This window comes from Rissa tridactyla, chromosome 3 (genome assembly GCF_028500815.1).
Source record: "Rissa tridactyla isolate bRisTri1 chromosome 3, bRisTri1.patW.cur.20221130, whole genome shotgun sequence".
Classification (NCBI taxonomy): domain Eukaryota; kingdom Metazoa; phylum Chordata; class Aves; order Charadriiformes; family Laridae; genus Rissa; species Rissa tridactyla.
Genome location: NC_071468.1, coordinates 70,178,224 through 70,197,334, shown reverse-complemented (window position 1 = coordinate 70,197,334; position 19,111 = coordinate 70,178,224). Strand labels below are relative to the sequence as shown.

Below are 19,111 nucleotides of genomic sequence, written 5' to 3'. Positions count from 1 at the left end.
TGTTCAAGGCCAGGCTGGATGGGGCTTTGAGCAGCCTGGTCTAGTGGGAGGTGTCCCTGCCCATGGCAGGGGGGCTGGAACTAGATGATCTTTAAGGTCCCTTCCAACCCAAAACATTCTATGATTCTAAAAATAATAAATATTATACTGCATTAAAATATAAGCTGTATGCAATTTTTTGCTATTTAAAAACAGTGAGATATCCAAAACCCAACATTATGAGACAGAAAAAAGAAAGCCCTGGAATTTCAGAGGAATGCCAAAAATATGTTTCATTCTGATTTATAGCAGCTAAATTTAAATTATGTAGCAGGTGAGGGCTGCAGCATACCGAGAGATAAATTGCCTGGATCAAGCCCTTCCCAGAGAATTGCAATGACCCTTCCTCATCTGTGTCTCCCTTAATGTCTTCCAGTGAGAAGCTGCCATGGAGGCAGAGGGCACAGCTGGATCTTACCCCAGCCGGGATTGGAAAACAGTTTCCATGCGCACTGGGACCTGTGAAACACATCTGGTCCTGCATTACAGAGTCATGGAAAACCATTTTGATAAGTAAAAATTTCCTGTGAGCTTGCGTTGATGAATCTCATCTTTAGCTGCTAACACTTTGGCAACACAAAGGAAAACCTTCCTCCCTAAAAGCTGAAGTAACAATATTATCAACTTGATACTTACTGTTTTCGTGAGGTTTCTCTGAGGTAGCTAGAAGTAAACAAAAAAAAGGTGTATTTTAATATTTTTTGACTGTAGTGCAGGATTTGATGCATTTATTCATGACATTTGTAGACTGGTAAAATAAATGTTCAGTGAAATCTATATTAAAACGTGCAACAGTTAGCATTGCTTTACTTATACTACCCACCCCAACTGGGACACTTAGTTAAGGAACACAGACACTCTAAATTCCTCGTTTATCCAATGTTTGATACAAATACCCCTGGCAGGCTCTGCACCTCCTTGGTGGGCTGAGTCACCCTCTCTAAATGGTGACCATATATCAAGCCTGGGGCAGCTACCTTGCTAAGTGAGGTGCTCAGTTCAGTGCCCACTGAGAGACAGCACAGCTTCAGACCACGAGGTGTCTGATACTGGACCAAGCCAGGTAGATAATTTTAGGTTGAGTGAGGAAATGACAGCTCGGGCAGCCTAAATGTAAGAGTCCCTAACAATTGCACCTGCTCTAGTGAAGTCAATGAATTTCAGATGGATTCAGTGATACTCCACGGAGCAGAAGGATGTATATGAAAAGGTAATTAACGTAATCAGGACACATCTAAAATAAAGGACTCGGCATTTCAGTGTTGCAGCTCCTAAACTTTGTGCTATTTAATTTTCCACTTTTTTTCCAGAATAAACAGATGAGGCAAAACTGAAAACTGAGCTAATACTTTCCATGGACCTTAAGAGAACTTTTCTCAGGTACAGCCAGAGCTCAGGGAGCTTTACCCAATGTCACTATTGGTGCTACAGAAGGAACTGAAATGCCAAGGCCTAGCCCACCAGATGGATTTTTCTTCTTGACTTTTGCAAGACAGCTGTTGTTTTTAAGAGAATAAAGGCCCTACCACCTGCATGTAGCAGTTCGCTGTGTGTGAAAAGAGTATAATCCCACGGAGAGATGCAGCAGTGCTGGGAAGGAGCTGCCTCTGCAGGCCCAGCACCACAAGCAATAATTCTGCTGCTGCGAGCTCCTGGGCTGTGGTTCGCTGAGCTCCCGAGCCCCCACTCAGGGCAAAAACGTTAAGTAACTGCTGTGCAAGTGGGTTTTTGTTTTGCTTGTTTTCCCAAATCGATCCTATTTTTTATCCAGTCTCTTATTTAATCCAAGTTACTGGTGTGCATTTAAGGAGACAGCAACTGGTGATGGTGTGCAGAGCAAAGCAAAAATAACAGAACATTTTTGGGGTGATAGAGACAAAAGATACAAATTAAGGGTATATACTTTCTCCTAAGTGAGGAACCAGAAAAAAGAAACAGCAGAAAAACAGCGATCCTATGACAAATCCACATTTGTTATCTTTATGTGCATAAGAAAATCTTCTTGTAAATTTAGATTCAATTGTTTTGCCTAAACACACCCAAACCCACAAAATATAGTTTCCTAAACCTAAAGCTTAAGGTAAATTCTTTTGTAATTGAGCATCCATGAAGTATGTCTGACACTTGAAGAGGAAAAAGATTTTGTATTGTGTCAAAAGACATAGCGAGATAAGCTCATCTAGCTATGAATTTCAATTTGAAAAAGGAAATTCATGGCAAATATTAAAAAAAAATCTGTACTTCAGGGGCTGGTATAATGACTTACATAACTATCACAAAATTTTGTGTCACATAACACTTTCAGTAGCCACCGACAATGATCACACCTAGGCCACATATGAATAGTATTCATTTAAAGACTTTACTGACACTGTTTAATAAATTCTACAAACAAGCTTTTGTTATAGCACACTTAGATCTGCAATTTGTTTTAAAACACTAAAATCCAAACAAAACCATTGCACCTTAACGTTCTGGTGAAGCCAGTTCAGTTATTTTCTTTTTTTTTTTTTGCTAGTGAATGAGTCATGGAGAATGTTTAAAACACTAGGAAGTCAGTCCAGGTCTGGTCCCTCAAATCTAGGAAGGTGTCTGTGTTGCCGTTGTCCACATTGTGGCAGTATTAATTACTCAAACTCATATAGTGTTAGTATCCAGCCAGAGTTTGAACACTGAGATTATTGCTACCAGAGCTTTGCCTAAAATCTCAGCTGCCTTTTTTTTTTCTGGCATAACACTCAGAAATATTTCTACCTCGTATTTTGATGAAATAATGAAGATCATCTAAAGTTAAAAATTTTTACAGGATGTGTTGGTTATTCTAGAACATATCTATATTTGTTGGAAAAAAACCCAAAATGAAATTTTGAGATGGCCTTTGGGCCATAAAGATAAACTTTTATGTTTTGACAAATCTGATAACTATAATTTCAGTCTATTCAATATTAACCCTATCTTCCTTACATGTCATATTATCTCATCAAAGATGTAATTCAAATGACTCAGACAATAAGCAGAAAATTGAAAAATGAAATCCCAAGACCCTTAGTTTCATTTTTACAGTATCACCATTGTCTATAACACAGATACCCTGATTTTTGTTCTACTTAGTGAAAATAGGAAGAAGATAAAAGCTAAATATCAATGAGCTAGTCAGACTTTCCGGAATACTTAGTGATCTATTATATGGTACTTAACCTAAAGGGTGAGAAATGAAAGGCTGTACTCTGCTGCTCTCACTCATTTCATGTAGTACCTTGCACTGAAAGTAAAGCAGCTCTATTTAAATTTTGTGTTTAAATAATATTTTGCCTAGATAATGCCCAGATAAGCCGTGAAATTCCATGCTGCAAAATGTGCAGATGTTGAAAATTTTCACAATTTCAAAAAGTGACTGGGCAAATTAGAGAAAAATCTACCAAGTGCTCTTAAACATGAAGATACAGTTTCTGGCTCAGGAAGTTTCTGAGCTGAGATTGCAAGAGGTCACAAGGCGATTTCTGTGTGGCTGTTTTATTCCTGTACTCTTCCCTAGGCGTTCGATGGTTTGGCTATTGGTGGAGAGAGGACGTTGGATTAGATGAACTCTTGGTCTCACTTCAAACAGCTGTTCTGACGTTATTGACTAACAAGACTACATGTTGGGTAAATAACTGCTTGTTGTTCACAATGTTAGAAGAGTCCTAAGTATGTATTTCATCTTAATTTATTCAACAATTAAACTATATTAAGAGAGGGAAAAGGGTCAGATTCAAATCTAATGAAAACAGATGGATCTTTGATGAAATACTTGAAGGTACATAAGATCTAAACCAGATCAATGAAATTACCTGGTTCTAGCCTCAGCAAAAGCATTTCTGAAATTTCTTTTGTGTCATTCTGAATTAAATTTGGTAACTGGCCTTGGTAGTTATCCTGCTGTTTTTCACATTCACTTCAAATTTTCTTTGACTCTCGCCTGTTATTCTGAATGCCATAAGGGTATTAATTATATATGGCATATTTTTGTAAATTAGCTTCTGATATGGGTTCAGAAAAGAAATACTCTGGTTTATTGAACCATAAATTGGTGAGGCTAAAAGCAGAACATGCTTTTTGATTATCACATGTCTATTTTCCATCTGGATAACAATCATTTGCTGTTCAGACAGCAAATATATTTGTGAGTGTGCACACTGTGTAAGAAAGGAATATGTCATGCAAGAAATGAAAACAATGCCAGAATTACTTGTTTTAGTGAAGAATAACAAAATAATAATACATTGTAGCTGAGAAAATTATTTCTAATTGGATAGTCACATCTGTATTATAAATAAGAAAGTTACTTTCCATTTGGCTAAGTAAGAGCCTGGTTCATCTCTCATTAAAGAGAGAACAAAGACTCTTTAATGGGATTTGGACTGGGCATTAGACAAACACACCCATGACATTAATCTCTAACACCATTACAGACCAAAAGAGGAATCAAGATCAACAGGAGTCTTTTATTGGAATTCTCAAGATTTGCGCCTTAACCTTCCAGTTTATGTCATGAAAAAGGATAAACTTTGATTTCCTTATTCAAGCTAAGTCAGTCCATTCTCCCTGAAAATGAGCTCTAGACAAACTAACAATTTGGCCCTTAGACAAACTAATGGACATTCCTCCTTCAAAGTTCAGTGGGAATACTGTAGTCTGCAAGAGCTTAAGATGCCACAACATTCTGCCTAATCATCAATGTGCTTTTAATTTAAAGTTGAATAAAACAGTTTTATTGTATCCAGTGCAAGGTTTTTCAGACTGTGGAGCAACTCTGTTATCAAAAAGTAAACCAGAATAAAACATATTCCTTACATTGGGCCAGTTCGGAATGTCTCAGATCATAACAACTTTGGAAAGAAAAGATGTTATTAGGATTTATCAATCTGTCCAAGACCAGCTCCCTGCCTTTGTGAAGTTATTGTCTGTACTCTTTGTCATTCAAAGGAGAAGTCAAATATTCCCACAAGTTTTCTAGATCAGCAGACCTGATCCCTCAAATCTGCCTGTGTCCTCTTCAAGTCCTGCTGGCTGGCTGAGCAACTGGCAGACTGATCATGTAGAAAGAAGTCTAATGAGCATATGTCTAAAAAAATGATTCCCCACAAAACAGATTAGCTGCAAAAAGATGGCTTGTTTGGAAATTGCCTTGGCAGTGTATTGCCAATAGTTATCCTATGGATGGGTCAAAGTAAAGAAAGCAAGAAGAGTGTGGTGGTGCTGGTGGCGCAAATAGAGGCAGCTGGTGTATGATTATTTTAATGTGTATTCTGTGCAAGCCTTGTCCTTACAGATCTCTTAATTCCCTACAGCATCCACTTTACATTTCTGATTACTTCAAAACTACCATTTTCCAAGATATTTTCCCAGGTTTCTACACATTAACGAAGTATTATTCCAAATTAACATGACAGGTATGAAAAACTAAGTGATTTACCTAAGACTATCTGGAATGTTTGCAGGGAAGCAGAGAACTTGAGCTTCCAGCTAGTGCTCTCACTCTTATTCATTACCAGGGAGTGCTTGTCTGTGCAACACCACACTCCACCTTGGCCCACTGTTTCAGCAGCACTCTTGTGACTAATGATGACAACAGGGTAAATGGTTAAGGCAAACCCTCCTAAAATGCCATGGTTTGCCGTTATAATTAATAATTAAGGATTAACTGCTGATATTAGAGCCTGTAATATTCAGGCTGTAAAATTCACTTGCAACAGACTGATCTTTCTATTGCCAATTTCCACCAAAAAAGCTGGCGTTGCTCTCACAGTTCATTCTGCTTTATTTCCATTACCCGAGCAGCCTGATCCAAGATATCTGCTTGTATACAGTTAGCACGTTTGTGTCCTTGCTGTTTGGTTTGCCTTATACCTCAGGGCTTCATAGTGAAGAATGAGCTGACTCTTGGTTTTGGCGGATTTTGCTGTTGTTGTCTAGATCAACTTGTTTTTGAAGACTTATTTTTAACTGGCAATTCAAGAGTACTTTGTATAACTGAGAAAAACAAAAAATAGTTCAGAAAGAGGAGGGAAGGGAGAAACTTTAGCATGGGGTAAATATAGTAGATGTAGCAAAGAAGTACAGACATTTCCAACATTTTTAAATGATTTTTAATGAGAGTAATTGCTTCAACTTGAATCTGAGATGCATGCCTATAGGGAGCATCAGTAATGATCCCAGTCTTTCTCTGTTTCCCAGTTTGTCAGTTAAACAATAGAAATGCACTGGGAAATGTAAGTCTTGTTGAAACAGCAATCTTGCATGATAGCACTGAAAGTTAATGTCTTTAAAGCACTCTAAGTCCTAAAATCCCAGGAGGACAAATCTTCCATCGACGGAGCTGGAAAGAATAAAATTTCAGTCAAATGTAGATGAGGTACATGTGCTGCATTAATGCATTTCATCTTTAGGCACGAGTGGTGATAGACCTGAAGAGCTTCCTCTCAATATCATCCTCAGCTTCTGACGTTTTCATGTGCTCTTCCCTGGAATTATGGGATGGGAACATACAGATGAGGGAGAATATGCTTAACAAGCTTTCACTTTTAGCAATATCAGTTTTACATTTACGTATAGCTAAGGCAAAACACAGCCAAGCTCAGGCCATGCTTTATTGCAACAGAAATGATTGACTCATAAAGGGTAACTGAGTGAAATCGGGCAGACTGAGGTTGTAGAACATTATAGTGATGACATTTTTTTCTGAATATTGAATTTAGTTTATGTAAAAGTGGTGTTGTTCACCTTTATGTATAAACAATTGGAGCCAAAAGGAGCACCTCTTGACGATGCTATTATTCATTAATATTTGAATCTTCAGTCTATTTCATAATGCCTGCTATTTGTGAAAGGTGCCAAACTAACACCCTGGGTCCAGATTCCATGCAAATACTTCTTTGTTGAGCTCCTTCTTAACTATGACTGGATCTGTAAAAGTACAATCATAGCTGAATGTATACATTCTAGAAAAGAAGAATTTTGGAGCAGTGATTAGTTGATATTATGAGTGGAGAACAATAAAAAAATAATTAGCTTTTGAAAAGATGGACTTTTCCCAGTGTGCTACCCAAATTAATATGGTGATTAAAGCAGAGGGCTAATGACTAACTTCTAAGGCAGAACATCCTTAACCATCTTCGTTCCTCATGAAACGCTGATCACTGTTTTTGCTTTAATTACAACTTTGTAACAGCACATTTCTGAAAATGATGTCTGCATAGATAAAAAAGGAAATGAAGATTGCCACTAAAAGAACTGTTAATTCTGGAATTGCATCTGAATAGAATACCTCTGAGCATTCATTTGCAGACATCTTTGCGCAGAGGAATAAAGTGATAGTTTATCCCATGGGGAAATTTTTAGCCAATTAACCAAGTGTTATATGGCTATCCAGGTGTTTAAGCATATTATGCTGATTGACAGGTGAGAGTGTTGCTGACATGATGCAAATACACATGTATTACACCTAACTTATAGTAACAACACAGACCACCAATCACACAGATCACTCTTTCTTCAGAAATCACAGCTGTTTCATAATCATTAAAATACTAGTTTAGCTGTCTCCATTTATTGGTAGCAGGGGCTGAATAAATCACTGTTGTACTTTAAGGCAAGTAAGAATGATTAACACAAGTTGTAATCATTACTGCAATTGAAATGCTATGACAGATCTATCAATATGAATTGTTTTGCAGGTTTGTTGTTACTTAAGACATACAGAAAAGTATCATCTCAATTTTACCTTGAATGGAGTACAAAGGTGTAACCAATGACAAGGTTTAGCTTAGATCCTGTTGAGAATAAAATTCTGGGTATTTTTTTAAAAAACATGGATGCAAGTTTGCATCATTAGTTTTACATGTCTCAACTATGAATACACTGAAAACAAGGTGCTAGAAAGCTAAACATGGAATTTGCAGCTTAATGTTAAGAATTCCAGATTAAATATTTGCATTACCCCCTCTAAGTTCAATGAGAGTGTATACTCAATCAGCTATTGAGATCCATAAATGACTTCCTGCTTTTTTTCACCTTTCTTCTCTTTCGATGTCAGATTCTTAAAAGAGAAAAATTAACTAAAGGTTTAGGGAGAGTTCTCAAAATAATTCACAACAAACTATCCTGATGTTCATTTCAGTTTGTTTTCTATTTTTGTTACTAAGCCTAAACTATGTTCTTTGTATTAGGCAACTCAGAAGTACGGTTATCTCCAGGGGGACAATTCTTTGCATTCTGACAGATATATAAGATTTACAGATGAAACACTTTCTGCAGATGCTTATTTCTCTCACTCTGAAGTGAGACTAGGGTGAATAGCTTCAACGTAGATGACTAATTTAGACATCTGAATTTGTATGAGTTAAAGTTTCTTAATGATTAAGTTCATCTGAGGATCTAAAAAAGTTCTTTAAATTTATGAATTCATTGAAAACTGTTGAGCCTGCTGCACTCACGATTCATCTGTCTACTTTCTACTTATATTGACTGGGTACTCTGGAGGGTGTTTTCTGGTCATGTCTTATCTTAACTGAAGTATCTGCAACATGTAAAGTACTTGAACCTGATCCCTCAAGATCTGGCCATCACTTAACAGAGGTTGTACAGATCACTAAGTCTCATAACGCTGCAAAATGGACATAAATTATTTATACCCCCCAAGATAGTTGAGACAAGGTAAACAGAGATCAAGCAAATTTCAGCTAACTGCTGTAGACTTTTTAAAGCATTTTCCATATTTCATGCAAATTCTCCATTCGTCAATATTCCTTGAAAATGCCGGGGGGTTGATGCTTCAGCGTGGGAAGTCAAAGCTCACCAATGTATGGCCAGTCATGTATTAAATGACAAATGTGTTTAGGCAGGAGTGGATTTACATTGAAGAATACCTTGTCTGTAGTTTAGAGCCCTCATAAAGTGTTTGGTAAAAATGCCTTATTTAGTTCTTAATCTGATTCAGGAAGGCGATGTTAACTACCGGCTTGAGATCCTTTGGGCTCCATCTTGTGGCTAATTCAGTGACTGTTACCTCTCGAGGGAGATGCCTACCTTCAACCACAGCACTGCTAGTCGAAAGAGCATAGTAGCATGCTCTTTCGTACATATTTTCTCATACATAATACTGAATTTTTTACACTATTTTAAGAAATGCTATTAAAAGTATCTTTACTCTTTTTTTTTTCTCTGTTTAGGAATACACATTCTATTAGGGGGCTGTGTAATACACTTTGCAGTTATAGAATTAGGTAGACCACTTTCCTATCCTTTGAGGCATGTCAGAAAACTACATAATGAAGGTGTTGTTCATTTTTCACCAGTGGCATTTCCAGATGAGCAGAACTCCCACTGCTATGACCATTTGCTTTATGAATAAGAAGGCTGTCTTCCAGTTTTTCCGGTCAAATACAAAATGAAGCAGTTCTGAAATGCACTGTTGCCCAGTTCTTTTTCAGTTTGGAAAGCATCTTGATTTTTATATACATTGAAAAGGGACACTGCTGTGCCTTGGCCAGTTCATAGCCCACTCTGTATGCAGAACAGCAGTTTCCAAGCGATGCGTGGAATACCATTACCATTAGGTAATGCTCCTTTACCAGACTGGCAAAAATATGTAGTTTGCGTTTATTGGGAAAAGGTCAAAATGTGATCCTGCATGCTCTCCTGTCAGTTTATTATTGCCAAAATTTGTCAGATGAATGTAGTTTTCGGCATTCTATAAACTAATAAGTGAATTTAAGAGCAAGCTGCTGGAGCAATAATGCCGAAAATCAGAACAGGAGTCATGTGATTGACAGGCAACTAGCTTCCACATCTCACTAGCTTACAAGTACTCATAACATCTAATTGTACACAGTCCATATAGGACATGAGATTCCCAGAAAACCACTACCCTGAGTTAGATGCGCAGTCTAGCTTGCTCTCAGAAGCAAGACAGAGCCCTCTGTTTCATTCATCAGCCGTAGGGACCCTGGAGAAACCAACTTCCTGGCAACTCAGGTTTGTGATTCACTTTAAACAATGAGATGGTTCTTCTTACACCTGTGCCTGTGGATGCATAACCCATAGGGATGATGTGATGGTTAAATCCTGTTTGGATTCACTAGAATCACAGAAGTAATGAATCTTCAGGCAAGCTTTCCTGAGGCTGACCTGGAGGGAGAACTTACTAAGCTTGTTAAGGTTGCTTGCTTGACATCCCCATCTCAGTCCATACCCTCTTTAGTGAGAAATCAATAAGGAGATGAGAATGAATCAATAAGAAATTCCATTTTATACAGAAGTAGGAAACCTTGAAATTGGCTTTAATCTGGTTCCATTTCACACAAAGTATCTTTTTAATTCTCTGTGATTATGAAATATTTTTTAAATGTAAAAATACTGTTTCGGTTTAAAAATATTGACATTTCTTTCCTTTAAAAAGGGCACGTAAAACTGAAAAAATGATGAAATATTTTGGTGTTACAGCTCTTTTCATTGTTTTCTGGAGGTGCCCTGAATCTAATGGGCTTTATCTCACATCACCAATACCTGGGTCTATTGTAATTCATTTGAATCCCTGCTTGCAGTGCTTTGAATTATGATTGAGCACTAAAAATTTTAGTGTACTGGCAGCCAGATTCGCTCTTGGGGATTTTAAGAAGTGCCTTCCTCATGCAAAGGGTTGCTACCTCTTGCCCTTTAGGAACTGACAACTTTTTAACACATTTCTATGACAGCTTCTCTACTCCACACACGTTGAAAGAAGGCATAACATGATGCTGGAAGCTGAAGCTGACTATTTTCTAGGACTACGGTCACAAAGTCTTAGCGAGCTAACCTTTCAAATAGAAACGGTTAATGTATAAATTGTGCTTTAAGGTTCTTGTTAGTATCACTCATATTTGGAGAAATCAGTGAAATATGTAAGCTTCCTCCATCTTAATTTTTTTCTTTTCTGTCTCTTTCAAACTCCTTCATGTCTGATTTATGCTCGGCGCAGAATGTACTGTCGATAGAAAGTGTCATTCCATCTTCTTCTCTTCCCTTTTCATGATGGCTTGCCACTCTGTATTCTCATTATTCTTGTTTTTCTAGGAAAGGGATGTGTATTTGAATAAGCAGAATAATTGGAGAAAGCTTTGTATACAGTACAGTGCGTATGTGCTGCATGATTCTCATGAGAGACGATAAAGTGGTGTCTGAACTGTGCATACTACTACCACAATATATTTTGGATAATGAGCCAGTCAATTTAGAGCACTGCCTGGCTACTTCTATTGTTTTGGCAGCTGGGTAAAAAATACTGTCTCCTTAAGCAAAACCAGCAAACATTGCTCCTTTTTACTACAAGTTAGAGGAATACACATGTAGCCTGGAGCAACTTTTGACGACAACCAAATAAGTAGAAATAAATAAACCTGATGATTTGGGGAGTTAGCTATTAACATGCAGTATTTTCTGTGTGGGGCCTGCACAGAGTGTGAAGCCAGATGAGAAAGCAAAAGCATGGTATGTTCATGTTTGGGAAGAGGCCTTTTTACTTCTCTCCAGCTGGACATTTTAGTGTATATCTACTGAAGACGGTAACATTACTGAACCAGTTTTCCTTAGTTACTGGAAAATTTCTTTGGACTACCATGTTTTTCACTGCAATCACTACCTTCCTTGATGACAATGTTGGTTATGGTCTCAGAAAACCAGAGGGAAGTTTAGTCCAAAATTAAAAAAAATTATTGTATCAGAAGAATGACCAAAGCTGACTTTCATTTTGCACCTCCATGTTTCTGTGAAGTAGGTTGGTGGTAATCGGCAGGATGAGGTATACCCTGCCCTGAGCCAAGTGCTTGAAAGTATCCTACCTATACTTGTTGGCAAAATCCTTTCAATAAATTAAGAAACCAGAGGAAATTATTTTTTAGCAGAAAATATAAAAAAAAGAAAATGAAATGGAAAAATTGAACGAACTTCAAAGAATGTTAATTAAAAATGCATTTTTTAATCAATTTTGTTGGAGAAGATTATGGTTAAAGAGGAAAAAAATCCTAACCTATGAAAAATGAACCAAGTGCAAGCAGTAGGTATTTCAACCAAATTCCCTTGATGTTCTTCCGTAAATGAATGGACCTGTGGCAAGGCTGACAGAAGTAGCACCCTTAGCAATTACCTCACTCCTTTCTTTCGATTAAGGATGTAACAGTCCATGTGATAAATTCAAGGCTGTGAACACAGCAGGCATTTTGATGCCTGAAAACCAATGGCTGTAAGTGTAGCTGCCAATTTTCTGATTGCCCCTGCTTCATGTGCTGCCTTTCATGCCTCAGCTGTTGCAAATTAATCTTTGGACAAAATATCCTTCTTGATACCTATAAAGCATGGTTGTTTTTGATAACCAAAATGAATTTTATTATACTGTTAAACACATGAGGTGAAATTTTGGCTCCAGTGGATTTGCCACTACCATCAGCACAGCCAAGATTTCACTCGTGAGCTGTTAAAACAGTTGAGACTATTATTTTTTTCCAGTTCAGTTAATGACTCTGTATAGGGATAACAGAAAAAATAATAAATTAACAGGATTGAAAATATCTTCATGTATAGACAGCAAAGGTTGGCTTCATCGTTCAACTATGTGAATTGCAGAATTTCCAAACTTTTTTGAAATGACAGAAGTCACTCCCTCCACCCCCCGCAAAATTAACCGTCCCATCAGTAAACTTCAGAAATAAAGAGCCATTTTTTTATGATTTTTATGATACTAAATGTCAAATAATCCTCTGAAATCTATGGAAGAGTCCTGGAAGTGTTCCCAGTTCAGTAAGCAAGATATGGATTATAAAGCAAATAAACAATAAGGTTGAATAGATTAAAGAAAAGTATTACCTTAATGCTGATATTTCATTATTTTTGCAGTTGAAATAAAATTGTCAAATTACAAAAGAATATTTCAACTCAGTGAATCTTATTCTGAAAGACAACACTATAAATGGATGTTTAAAATCTGAAAAATCCAATATATTTATCTTTTAACATTTTAAGTAATGTTTTAGGTTCTGATTCAGGGCAAATTTTTCTACTAATCTGTTACAATACCAAAGAATGACTTCAGCAAACCTTACATTCATGCGACATATAATCTGAAAAGAGGAAATTAAATGTCCCTAGGAAAGCACCTTCTGCAAAGAACAAACAGCCAGGTCAGCATGCACGGCGCACTGCAAGTTTTGTTCTCCTTGACAAATCCTATCATGGTAACAAAAGCCTTTCATTTTCTTCCCAATCAGAACGACGAAGTGTCTGATACTGGGCTGTTTTGGCCTGTGGTAAAAAGGAGCTAACAATACTGGAAATGACAACTGTGTTATCACAGTAGGAGTAGATAAAGCCAGCTGATGGTAGCACATGAGTTGGTGTATGTCATCGCAATTGTATCACTGAATGAAAGAAATATTTCTCACAGCGGTCACAGCCTGAAAGACACTTCAGCAAAGGGAAAATAATTGATTTACCTTTCTTTTCCCCTTCCTTTTTCAGCGCAGCTGAAATGGAAACAAAAATACTGTATTTTCACATCCAAAGTTATAACATGTTATATTAGAAAAAAAGAATTCAAACTCCTATATATGAGACTTCTGTGTTGATATCTCAAACCATACATATATTATGTAATATAAGAATAGATTTGTTTGCCAGACGAAAACGTTAATAATCAGAAAGATAAAGTGTTTCTTCACAGACACCCAGCTCTGCTATTGATGAGAGCAAGTTCCAGCTTTCTACATTCCCACACTTAACTTTAGTCACAGTCATCGTTCCTCCCAGACACTAATACTGGGACATACGTGTACAGAGTGGGTATTTCAGAATCAACAATGAAAAAGGAGGATAGATTGGAATGGGAAGGCATGAAAGGGTAAGGAGAGGCTAGAAGAAGGTTATGAAGCATCATCTATTTTAGAGAAATTTGTGCTTTTTTTTTTTTATTTCAAAGCTTGTAGTGATAAACAAATGCATAAAATAAGAAGCAAAAAACCACCTGAAGTCATGCTCAGGTTTCTAAGCCTCTGCCTAACATAGGGAATTACAAGACTTGATAATGCATCAATCCCACCTCCAAATCCTACAGCATGAGTTTTGTGGGAAAGAACATTGGATAGAAACTGGAAGGACACTGCTGCATATTCCCCATCTTTACTGTAGGGCCTCTTTAAGTACTGGAAGGCGGCAATTAGATGTCCCCAGAGCCTTCTCTTTTCCAGGCTCAACAATCCCAACTCTCTCAGCCTGTCCTCACAGGAGAGGTGCTCCAGTATCTGATAATTTTTGTGGCCCTCCTCTGGCCCTGCTCCTACAGGTCCTGTCTTACCTAAGTCCATTTGAAATCCATGCACCCATCCTATATTTATAGGTCTGAATCTTCTAAAATGAAATCACAGATGTCACTTTATTCTGAAACATGTCTGCCAGAAGTGGTGGTAGTAAGCCTCTGCCTTAGGCTAGCTTTTGTGGGCAAAAGAAGACAGAGGAGTTCAAATTCAGAGCTCTTCCACCCCAGAAAAAAGCAAATGTCACCAGGCTGTATGAACAGACCTGATGTGTCGCTGGAACTGGAAAGGAAACAAGCAGAAGCAGCGTTTTGCCCTTCCTTTGGAGAATGTGCCCTGGTGCAGGACAGAAATCAAGGGTCATGAGGCCAAAGGCAGGAATGGGCATGGTTTCAGGTGTTTGCATTTTGGGTTTGGGTGCTGATTTCTGCCTCTTCAGTGTTCTTAAAATGAAAAGTCCTTTTATTTCAAACTGTTAGTACATTTGGATAAAACATCTCAAAAAGGAAAAGGTTAAACCTGAAATTACTGAAATGCTATCTATCAATGGCCTGTGGCAGAAAGAGGATTCCGATTTCAAAGATTTTTCAAGGTTTCTGCCACTTATTCTCCTTTGAAAATGAAATAAGTTTTTACTATCTCAAGAATGTACCCAGCAGTGGAAAAAAGTCTTTATGTCTAGAATTAGTGAAAATTAAGCACAAGGTTTCCAGGAGCTGGTCCTCTTTGCAAGCACTTTGCTTTCATAGGTGATGTGGATATCAAAGCTGTGAAGTGCACCTTTCACAAAACTTTCATTACAGACGATTTAGTGTTTTTCCCCCAGAAGCTGATATAGAAGCCTCAGTGGCTTTCGAAAGGCATACTTGCCACTTGAAGCATGTTGGAGGAACTCCCAAACCATCAGAAACCCCAAATATCAAGACTCTGTGTAGGGCTTGTAAGTTAACGTGCACTGCACCTCTGGGCTCCTCCTGACTTCAGTCCTGCCAGTTTATGGGACGTGGCTGACAATACTTCTGGTCCCAAGGCAAGCTCAGGCAGAGCAAGGTCCGTCTGTGCCTGCCACTGCATTTATGGCTAGCTATATTTCTGTTATTATGCTATTATATCCTGTTGTGACATCTATTTGAATTTTCACCTTGGCCACGGTTTATCTGAGGGAATGTACTGTAAATACTCGACAAATCTTAAGAGACAGAAGAGACCTCATTCTGACTACTGTTGCCAATAGCACTGCTCTGATCAAATCCTGCTATTCAAACTTAAAATGACAAGGAATAAATGAAAAAGAGCACAAACACCTTAATTTGCATTGCTCTTTCAGAAGCTGAGAAATGTGTTTGTATCTGATATGCAGCAAAAAGATGGATAGATTAGCCAAGGAATTTGGTCTACAACTGATAAAAAGCCAGATTACCTGTTGAGAACAAACATGAGTAATATATTGTAGCTTGGCAATTACTGATGTAGTAGAAAATGTGATGCTCAGATATGAGAGATGCTCTTGGCTGTGTTCTTTTCTACCTTGATTATTTGGAGAAAGAACAAATTCTTAAGCCGACTTTATTTGCACTGTACTAATGAGAGGTATCATCTAGCTCTTGAATTAGGAATTTATACCTACAGACCTGTTCAAAAAGGACTGTATTAACAGCCTTAAAACCACAGTGACTCCATTTTGCCACCTGTCTTCCTTTCCTAGACCTATTCAAATCCAATTATACATTTCCAGTTAACATAGATATCATATGAAGCAAAATATGTTTATCCCATATGTTTATTCCCATTTCCAGGGATCGTGAATGCAGATTGACAACTGCTCTAGAAGCCAGAACTGAGCACCAACATCTTTTATGTTTTGGGAATGGGGGAAAATAGTACCTTTATGAACTAGACCTACGACACGCTTTATTCAAAAATTTTTCAGCGGGGTGGGAAACAAAGGTAAATTTCCAGTGGTGGAAAGGTCACAAAAATGTGTCAATATAGTAAACACTTCATGGAAGGGGAAAAAAACATCAGCTTCAGGATCGTTGTATCGTTTTTAACTTGTATCAGAAACTTGAATCTAGGTCACCAGCAGTCCTTTAATCCCATAGATAGTGATGGTTCTGAGGGACTTGTTTCTGGCTGTTCAGCAAACAGAAACATTTCTGAAATCTTGAAAAAGTCTTGAAAACAACAAAAATCTTGAAAAAGCTGTTTTCTACTCAACAATAGTCCATTCCCTGTAGCTTTATTACCCAGGAGTAGCCAGGAACAGGTAAATACTGTCAAAGTGATTTCTTCCACAAATTCACCTGTTAAATTCACCTGTTAAATTCACCTTGCTTATAACAAGCAATTGGTTTCCATCCTGATACAAGAAATTTAACTCCCTTTCTAAATTTACAATAATTAATTATGAAAATTTGGGCTATGAAAACTACATTTACATAAAGATATCCAGTTTCTCTGTGGTGTTTTTGAAGAGCCCTTGACTTAAATTTGTCATCTTCAATCTTATGATAGTGCTAATTAATCTCAAAGGTAATCTGAATCTTTCCCATTTCTCTTTCCATGAGACTATTGTTGCACTTTCCTAGCCTGCTCCAGTACTATATTATCAGGTAAGAATTCTGTACATAACGCTCCAGAGAAGATGCGTCTGATTTACACAATGACCTTAGAAAACTACATGCACTGACTTGTCTGCAGTAATACTTAAGTCCTTTCCTGAATTTACGTAGTTAATTTAGAGATAAATTCTTCTTTAATATTTTTCCTCCAGTATATATTACATTCCATTTATTGACTCTAAATTTTCATTCCCATCATGCTGTCCATTCACCTTGTAAATTCAGTGTATAGCAGCCCCTTCTGATCCTGAATTCTTTAACTAATATTATGTCTACTGAAAAATTCATTACATTACTATTTCTATCTTTTCCTGTTAATTAAGGAATATAACATGAGTCCAGACATGGAATCATAAGCAATTATTCTGTAAACGGGCTGCAAGATGAAAATGAATCAATTGCTCTCTGCTTCCTAATCAGATATTTATTTTCTTCAATACTGGGCCTCTTAGGCAGCAGCTATTTATTTTCTGCAGTAATTCTTATACTGGAACTTTCCAAAGCCCTATTTAAACCACCCCATAAAGGCTGTGATTATTACTTTATTAAGATATTCAAAATACTTATTACAAAGGCATAATTTCCTTTTGCAGAAACCATGCAGCTTAGATCTCTGTCACATGATTTCCCAGATATTTGGTTTTGTTCTGACTTTAATTATGATGTCACCAATTTTCTGACTGATTTTTAAATCTCCGAAGAACCCTAGAACAATTTAAAATATTGTATTTGCCCTGACACTGTGAGACAGGCAGTTACTGATTTAGGTGAAGTTGGTGGAAGTTTTGTCTAAGTTCTTACACTTATTTTGGTTATAGACATGGAAGTTATGGTAAAACAAGATCAAACGCAGATTCATCCCTCTGTCAGGTACTCTCTGATAACTGTTCATATGCATTCTGTTATGCTGAAGTGAAAACCACCTCATGTAGGCAGCTACAGCAAAGCAGCTGGCATTTACTAAGTTGATACCATCTTTGCCCATCTCACCATAAATTGCCCATCTGTTCATAGCTTGAGAAGTAGGTACTGTTTTAAAATATTTAAGAACTGTATAAAGTGGTCTTTCTCTCTCAGGTCTTCTGAACAGGTATTTTATCTCTCTCTTCCAGTCTTTCTGAGTTCAGAATTTGTCTTAGTCGTATCAAGAGAAATTTTAATCTTGTTAAGAAACCACACTTGATAGAACCAGTATAGTGAGAAACAGAGAGGAGAATTTAGCCTTTGAATTGTTTGGAGCGTCTGTGTTTAGAATGATTCTCATTCAGCAGGAAACACCTTTTCTGTCCTTTTCCTCCTCTGGTCCAGGTTTTAATTAACAGGTTTGGAGAAATAGCTTCTTATTCAACTATCTTCACGCATTTTATTATTAATGGGCAAAGAAGATGTTGTGGTTGAACTCCCTGCATAACCTGACTATCCCTTTTGTTCTAATCTGTAAACCATAGCTGTCAGACCTACTAAGAAAAATCTAATTCACTAGATAGATAGTCCCAAAAAAATTTACAGTGTTTTACTCTTTATTACCAGAAATGCCTTAATGAGAATACACAAGCACATTGTCTAGAATGAAAGCAACACAAGTGCGTGAGTTCTGCTTCAGATTATCAGGATTCACACTATATGGATTATCAGCCCCCTGTAAAGTCACTGAGTAGAGGCAGTAAGAGAGTGGTCACACTCCTGAGTCCCCTTTGACTGTGTGTGGAGTCTGGTCCAGCCTCTCATCGACAACTAAGCAACCAGAAATACTGACTTCTCCCACGCCTGTCTGAGGCCATGAAACCTGGTACCCAAAACACGTGAGGACTCATTCAAGCACTCTCCTAAAGATAGGCACAAATCTCTGTTTGAAAATATCACAAAAGGAGCAGGGCAGAGCTACCCAGGGGTCTGACCTCTCTGCCCCATCAGAGGGTGCAAATCTCTCTTTGCCAATCTCACTTTTCAGAGGGACTGCAAAATGGTTTTGGAGAGGGACAGTTTTTCACTGGATCTGTGCAGAACAGAGTGCAATTGGGCCATAAAATAGCAATAAATCAGAGGAAGCCCCAGGAAGTGATTAGAGGGAGCTGTTGAGAATCACACTGTCCCAGAGAGAAGCCTGGTTTCTGGTCTCAAATATTATGTGAA

At 37.6% G+C, this 19,111-nt stretch overlaps 1 protein-coding gene across 19 annotated transcripts in view; it reads right to left on the bottom strand.

Annotated features, from left to right (window-relative positions):
- TRDN (triadin) overlaps positions 1-19,111 on the bottom strand; it is a 236,903-nt gene that overhangs the window by 36,437 nt on the left and 181,355 nt on the right. For 14 of the 19 annotated variants that reach the window (XM_054194837.1, XM_054194833.1, XM_054194835.1 and 11 more), the window contains 2 exons: positions 13,542-13,571; positions 676-702 (listed from right to left, as the gene is read on the bottom strand). In XM_054194837.1, coding sequence (XP_054050812.1) covers positions 676-702; positions 13,542-13,571 — 57 coding nt within the window. The remainder of the gene's footprint in view (positions 1-675; positions 703-13,541; positions 13,572-19,111) is intronic. The other 5 variants (XM_054194845.1, XM_054194850.1, XM_054194840.1 and 2 more) reach the window with 1 other exon arrangement.